The 7,584-nt window shown below is 36.2% G+C and overlaps 1 protein-coding gene and 1 long non-coding RNA gene across 2 annotated transcripts; both read left to right on the top strand.

The window, feature by feature from the left end:
- LOC140327796 (uncharacterized) lies at positions 1-7,248 on the top strand. Its single transcript, XR_011920132.1, has 2 exons — positions 1-81; positions 5,995-7,248. It is a non-coding gene; the product is annotated as an uncharacterized lncRNA (long non-coding RNA).
- Positions 4,506-6,301, top strand: LOC140327795 (putative claudin-24). The gene has a single exon (XM_072407123.1). The coding sequence runs from the start codon at positions 5,135-5,137 to the stop codon at positions 5,795-5,797; it is 663 nt and encodes a 220-aa protein (XP_072263224.1). The 5' UTR covers positions 4,506-5,134; the 3' UTR covers positions 5,798-6,301.
- Positions 7,249-7,584: the final 336 nt, after the last annotated feature.

Genomic DNA, 7,584 nt, shown 5'->3' with positions numbered 1-7,584 from the left:
AGTCAAGAGCAATGGATGTCAGATGTCCAGAAGCAATCACAAGGATCATCGCCATTTTTAGTCACAACGACCCCTTTTCAGGTGTGCATGAGGGCGAAATTTTAAATGTCTTAGCAGTGTATAATATTATTCCAGGATCCTTGACTTTCCAGCCAGTCTTCCTCAGGTTGTAAAATCCAAGAGTGTCTCCTTGTCTTCTTGGTGGTCACCTCTTACACCAGCAGTCAGGGAGCCCCCAGTCACATCCCATTTTAAACCAGTGAGCATTGAGCTCCCCCACCCCCTAATACCCTGGACAAGCCTCTATTCTTCCTCCCACTGGTGCTTTTCCTCCCAGTATGTAGTGGGTTACCATGGGCAGTGTTTAGCAGTAAAATTAATGGTATAAGTTAAATTCCAACACTATTGTCCCCAAATTTCCTGACATTCCTAGCACAGGTCTCTGGTAATGCTATGACTATGTTGACATCTGTCCTAGTACAGTTGTACTGGCATGAATTTCGCATTGCATTTTCAATACAGTGACTACAGTACACTGTTTGGCCACTGGTGTTTTGATGGTGCTGCAGAAACAGCTGTTAGGTCTTGCTTACTACACTAAATACACGTTGAGACGTCCCTGCTGCCTGATCTCCGGAACTGTGCCAGATGTCCGCAGTGCTGCGAGAGGAAGGCTGGCCTGTGTATGCAGGTGAGTATAAAAAAAGTCTGGAATTTTTGAAAATCTGTCGCACCTCAGGTCTGGAGGTTGCCCGATTTTTGATTGTCAACCTGTACTTGTCCTTGATTTTGACATACTTTGGGCCTAATTTGTTAAAGCTTTCCAAGACTGGAGAAGATAGACTATCCTTGGTGAATTTTGGTGATCCAGCAAACCTGGATGAATCTGGTCTAAGATTGAAAACATTTGCCAAATAATAGCAAATAGTTTTCAAAAAATCCATTCCACGTTTTTCTGTATCAGCCAGGTTCACTTATAATAGTTTATCTTCTCCAGTCTTGATGAGCTTTAAAATATCAGGCCCTTTTTGGTAAGGTCAACACACACAATTATAATTTTACTGTGGAATTCCATGATCTCAAGTTATCCTCTTACAGAAATTACATGTCTTATAAAGAAATTACATGTTTTATAAATATATTCAGGACTCTGACTGGGGTGGGGGATTTATTGTGAATATTGTGATATTATTGTGAATTTACTTACTTGGCATGAATACATGTAACATGGAAAATATATCTGCAACCAGGTCTGTTTTAAAATTTCAATTAGGCAAAGAGATGTTTAAAAAAGTTTTTTTTATCATTGCTACTTTTCATGAATACCTTTATTTTGTATGCAACCATATTGGTCACTGTTCTTTTGTTTTATACTATGATTTCTAACAACAGCATAGGAGTAAAAAATAAACTGAGCCTACTAGGATGAGTAAATGTTCTGCTTTGGATAGGCAGTACAGTTGTTATGAGTCTAGTGGTGTATGCATCCTGGTTCACAAAGACCTTTATAAATACACATTTTACTGTCTTTTATTAGTCTCTGCTTACATTATTAGGCTATCCTTATCTGTTTCAGTTTATGAATATTTATTTTATCACATAATATTATTGCCCCTATGCAGCTTCTTTTTTTTTGGAAACTGCTCCTAGTGAACATTTGCCCAGGGATTCGTTTTATTGGTGCATCTCTGAGTTGCTGTCTCTTCTAATTACTTCATTCAATCACACTGCAGAGAAAAGATTCCCTAAAATGAAACAAATGGTTTTCTTGATTCTATTAGGTACTTATGATAAGGTTGCCATCAATACGAATTCAGTGCTTTTTGTGGTTAATAACCAAGTTTGGCTTTATGTCAGTCCTTTTTGGTTGGTAATCATAATAAATATATTCTGATTAACCTATAATTATGTAAAGGATTCATGTTACAGTCAATTTTTAGCATCTTATTGCATTAACAGAAGACCCTTGTGAAGGGTAAAAGACACTTATTGTATATAGTTAGAAATAGTATAAACTATTCTTTGTTTAGTTTGGTAAGTATTCCTTATGTGTAAAAATCATGCTGTGTGGGTACAATGCCTATAAACACATACATTTCTATAAACATCTGCACAATCCTCTTTAAAGAAATCTCTCAGCACATGTAATCGCACAATAATAAGTAACAAGATGAAAAGATTAGATTTTAGAAGTATTTGGTTTAATAATTTCTTTTCTGTCAGCCAAGAAATACCATTACCAGATTGGCCACCTCTATTCATTTATATATGTTCATATCGTGTTACCCATTGCATTACTCTCACAGGGTAACTTGACCAGAACAATAATCTATTATGTGACTGAAAATAAGACTGGAGACAAAAAAATGAAGGTTCAGTGACCACTAAAAGAGCAGGTGCACCTACCCGCCACTATGAGATAACATTATACTGCATGGATTCAGAGATAACTTTAATGGGAATTGCTATTGTTCCCATTATTGATAAGTTACATAAACATATAGGAGCAGCAATTAATTATGTCTAGCAACAGCAAGGAACCAAAGTACTACACAACATATTTGACATTGCACATGAAATTATATATTTTATATTAAAGATATGCTGCATACATAATATTGTTACATACAGAGTAATTTCCAGGCATTACCACACTCACTTTTCAGTAAGGTGTTGAGTTGGAACACTAAAATCGACTGACACACTGCACGCATTGTATAAAGGACAATGTGAGCAGTGTCTTTGTATATTGACTACTATCTAACAACATAGACATTAGTTCTGTCACTTGCAGTGTTTAAAACACCAAATGCACATGGAAAAGTAAATTAAATTGGTATTTTGAAATAGCTTATAAGTGCAACAGTTTTGTTGCTTAAAGGACAAGCTTGGCCTATGCTTTCTGTGGTCTTTGTAGAAGAAAGAATCTAGGTCTCTGTAATCCCCCCACCCAAGTCCTGGATATAGGTTGTATCCTGAGTAAAAAAATGTTTATGAAATAACGTTAGATAGGGAAAAGTACCATCGTGCAGTCCTTAGATGTTGGAAAGGATCGTGAAAGACATGACAATGACAATGATTGCACGTGTGTACATACCCTGTTTCCCCGATTATAAGGCACTCTCTTATATTTTTTGAAATGCCAAAATATGCCCTGGGTCTTATTTTCAGGGGATGTCTGATTTTTCCATGAAGAAGACTACAGTACACATTTATTGTTGAAAGTCACTCATGATCAATGTTCCATTGATTGTCCCCTTCTGATGACTCATGTGCTGTTCATATTCCCCTTCTGATCACTCTATGCCATTGATTGTCCCCTTCTGATCACTCAATGCCATTGATTGTCCCCTTCTGATCACTCTGTGCCATTCATTATCCCCTTCTGATCACTCTATGCAATGATTGTCCCCTTCTGATCACTATGAAATGATTGTCCCCTTCTGATCACTCTATTCCATTGACTCCATTGTCCCCTTCTGATCACTTACCCGTAATTAAGTGCAGGGATCTCCGTTAGGGCAGGGATCAGCAGCTTGCTTCCTTGTTCAGAATCGCGGGGGCACGAGTGCAGGCTTTTTTCTTTCAGTTTGGCTCAGGAATAGACACGCCCTGCAGCCAGCATCAAAGACACACACGTTGCAGCCAGCATAAAGGACATACACGCAGGATCAGATATCTGGAGCTGTCTTATAAACGGGTGAGTGTCTTATTTTAATTATTTTTTTTAAACTCGGGGGTGGCTTACTTAATGGGGATGTCCTAAAATCGGGGAAACACGGTAGCCCTAGAGAGCTTTAATAAATCATACCCATTGTTTCATCAATTGCCTTTATCTATGTATACTGAACCTATGTATACCGAATAGCTGTCCACGAAAAGTTTTTAGAGATGTTATTTTGTCTAATTCTGATCTTTATTGTTATAAAAACAATAATTTGAAATGTGAACAGTTATCCTAAACATCATCTAATGTTGAAGTCAGCTGTATGAACTATTTTATGCTTCAAGAGCAACTGCACACAACTGGTAAAATCTATTACCCAACTGGTAACTAAATATAAGTAATCTAATCTAAAAAAAATCCAGCTGTATGAAAATCAAATCATTGTAAGGTAATTTGGGGTTGACATGATAAATTCCATTCAGCATTATGCATATTTTTAGACAAGTCTGCAGTATTTGGTCACAATTCTCTGAGTTCTTCGGAATTCCACTAATGCTTTATTAGTGGTGCATTCAGTGATTTCATATAGTGAGCAGCGCTGAAAACATGAGACAGGTTTTTTTGCATTTTCCAAGGATAGGTTTATTCTGAGGAACCAACAGCAGGAGATGTATCTAAATTTATCCAGTAGGATGTCAGTGCAGAAGAAAAAGTCTAAGGATAAAAATTTTGTAGCAAAAATTCTGAGCAAACAGTTTGTGTCCCTTAATAAGTTTACATGCAATTTTCAGGTCTGATTGAAATGTTTACAGCCCAGGTGGAGTGATATAAATAGAAAATCACACAGAAATTGAATTTACAGCAGTTGTGCAGGGTGTCTAAAAGTGGAGAAAAAAGTGTCATCAGTATGCATTGTAACCAATATGTTTGAGGTGTTGCATTTCTGTTGGTTAGAAAAAGAAAACATCTTGCTCTATGTGAAAAAAAAACCTTTCCACCCTTAGACCATTTCGAGTTTCCTGAGTTCAGGTAAAACTCTTACAATGAAGTCCTGTTACGCAGACAGAGGAGGCTTTAATCACATTTTAGATCTAATTAATCCATATTGAAGCACAATGATTACTGTTGTGTTTTAGGGTGAGGGGTCATAGAGCCTTCTTTGTTCACCTACTGGCTTGTAATCATCAGCCATTGGGATATAATTTTACCCAGCAAATTCAAAGGTAACAGATCAAATGCTTATCATAAACTTAACTCATGGCTGCTAGGAATCTTTCCTCCATGTATAAGAAATCCAATCTGTCTTTTGAGGAAACCCCTGCTTCAAAGACACTGAGGGGGTTAATAGTTAGAGCTTATATACGGCGTGGCTGAAAGGCACAAGTATTACTTCACTATCAGCTTCAAGACACCAAGTATTCGCTGGGCAGTGCATATCATAGTACTGTCAAGGAATAACTGAAAAGCATGGAGCTGTCCAAAAGAACTTACATGCAGTTTGGAGGAACTTTGCTGTCTTTTGCAGGATGGGTCCTGTCCTGTGTTACCACATTTGTGCCTCTTTGGAAAAACTTGAATTTAGATTTAAATGAATTAGAAAACTGGACCATGGGTTTATGGCAGACTTGTGTTGTTCAAGAAGAAGGAGGAATGCAATGCAAGGACTTTGACTCTTTTTTGGCTCTTTCAGCTGAACTCAGGATTTCAAGAATTTTAATGTGCTTATCTATTGGCTCTGGGATTCTCGGTCTCTCCATCTGCAGTCTTGGCTTGGACTGTGTAAACATTGGGGAGCGAAGACAGGAGTCCAAAAATCGTCTTTTACTTTTAGGAGCCATACTGCTTTGGACAGCAGGTCTGAGTGCCTTGGCCCCAGTCTCCTGGGTAGCTTATGACACTGTCCAAGAATTCTGGGATGAAACTATTCCAGACATTGTCCCAAGATGGGAGTTTGGTGAAGCTTTGTTCATGGGGTGGTTTGGAGGGTTCTTCCTCCTAGTTGGTGGCACACTACTTGCTTCTTCCTACTGCTTTATACCTTCTGACCCAAAAAATGCAAGTTACACACCTTCAAAGTATCATAAACAGTATCTTTCTGTAGACTCCAAATACCCTGACCTGACTGTTTAAAGGGTGTTTTTTCTAAAACTGGATTCAGAAACCATACCTAATTGGGCACCTAATGACAGTTTCTCTGTTTGTTAAACTATACTGAAATCAAACATTGTTACCTTTACTCAGTGTCATATTTTTGTTTTTCAAAGAACATTGCAGATATAAGGTGTCATTGTCTCTTTTCTGAATCACAACATTCCTCTTTTTTCCAGGACATACAGGATGCATTTCCCAACAGATGCTAACCGTAAATGAACTCTTCATAATGTAAGACATCTCAAAAACTCTTAACTATGCTATGGGTGGGGTTCCATGGCAAAAAAAATGCATTCTTCGTTTTTTAATGCTGACCTGAGTACCTGGAATCAAATCAAAAAGCTGTGAAATGTAGTTAAAGTGGCATTCTCAGTTTGACACCTTAGCTGAAAACATTATCATTTGTTTTATGAATGACTATCTTTGACACTAAACATTAATTGTTTGTTAAAAAAATCTTTCAAATAAAGTAATAATAATCAGCTTATGTGTTATGTCTTCTTAAGACATAATTTATATGTCTCAACATAGGATAAAAGTGTTTGATCCAAATCAGAAAACAGTTAAGTGTAATCCCATTAGTAGGTTTATACACATCACAGCGAGCAGAATTACTATAAGTGTATGAAAAAGCTAGAGGTAGTGTTTATATATACCAGGAAATAATGAGTACTTTAAATACATGCCTTTGAGTATTATCTGAAAACATGGTTCCAGCATGCCATTAGTCCATCGGCTATGTGACTAAGTATCTTATGCAAGGCACATAATATAGAGTCTATCCATGTCACCACTGTTATATATAATTATCTGGACAGAATCACAGGGTTAAAGAGCATAAGTCTTTTGAAGCCAATTACAGGTGGAATAATTCTAGTAATTCAGATGAGTTACTGTCAGTGGCACACCATTTCTGGGCATGCCTTAATGCCTGTCTCCCTTTTGACATAACAGAATTTCTGTTATGTGCTTTTGTTCTAATTAATGTGCTTGGTAGAATATAAAAGTTAATTGGGAAAGAACTGTATTTTGTGATATTTTAGTTAAATGACAACTTGCCAAAAGAAATCCTACTTAGCATGAGATGGTATTTTACGTGAGACAGAATATAGGATTTCTCAGGAAATCTAATAAAGAAAGAATGTTCTATTGTTCTGAATGGATTCTTAGACAGGTCAATAGATACCTAAACGTGATTCATATTCTTCAAGTTTATTTTATGACAATGTAACGATTAAAAGTTAACAATGTTAACTTTTCATACACAACAAAAAAAAAAAAATAATATTATAGATGGTATCAAACAAGACATATCTTTATGCTGACAATTTCCCTTTATTATATACCGAATAATAGTAACATGTTGCTGATATAGTCCTTCTGTTTATATATTGTTATTATTTATTATATATTAAATATTATTTATTATATATATTGTTTATTATTTTTGTTATATTTATGTGAGTTTTCAGGTCAGTGTTTAAGAAATGCTGGAGCCATATAAACATAAAAGACAGAAAACCAATATTTTTAGCTGGAGGTCACAGCTACAAGTGCATTGGATACAAGTCTGTAACTCTCTTTCGCTTCGCAGTTATCTTTTTACATATAAAGTAACACACACCAACATGTAAGTGTTAAGTACTCCAACATATACATAACATATCACTCTATACACACACATGCAAACTTATTATTTTTTAAATGTTTTATATACTTTCTTCTTGTCATGTCTGTTATGGTGGTATAACGCCAGTTTCATATCT

This window comes from Pyxicephalus adspersus, chromosome 3, assembly GCF_032062135.1.
Source record: "Pyxicephalus adspersus chromosome 3, UCB_Pads_2.0, whole genome shotgun sequence".
NCBI classification, from domain to species: domain Eukaryota; kingdom Metazoa; phylum Chordata; class Amphibia; order Anura; family Pyxicephalidae; genus Pyxicephalus; species Pyxicephalus adspersus.
The sequence above is the reverse complement of the archived record's forward strand: the minus strand, read 5'-3'. Positions and strand labels throughout refer to the sequence as shown.

Excerpts from the sequence above, each read along its gene's own strand:
- LOC140327795 (XM_072407123.1), top strand. The coding sequence starts at position 5,135 with ATGGAGCTGTCCAAAAGAACTTACATGCAGTTTGGAGGAACTTTGCTG.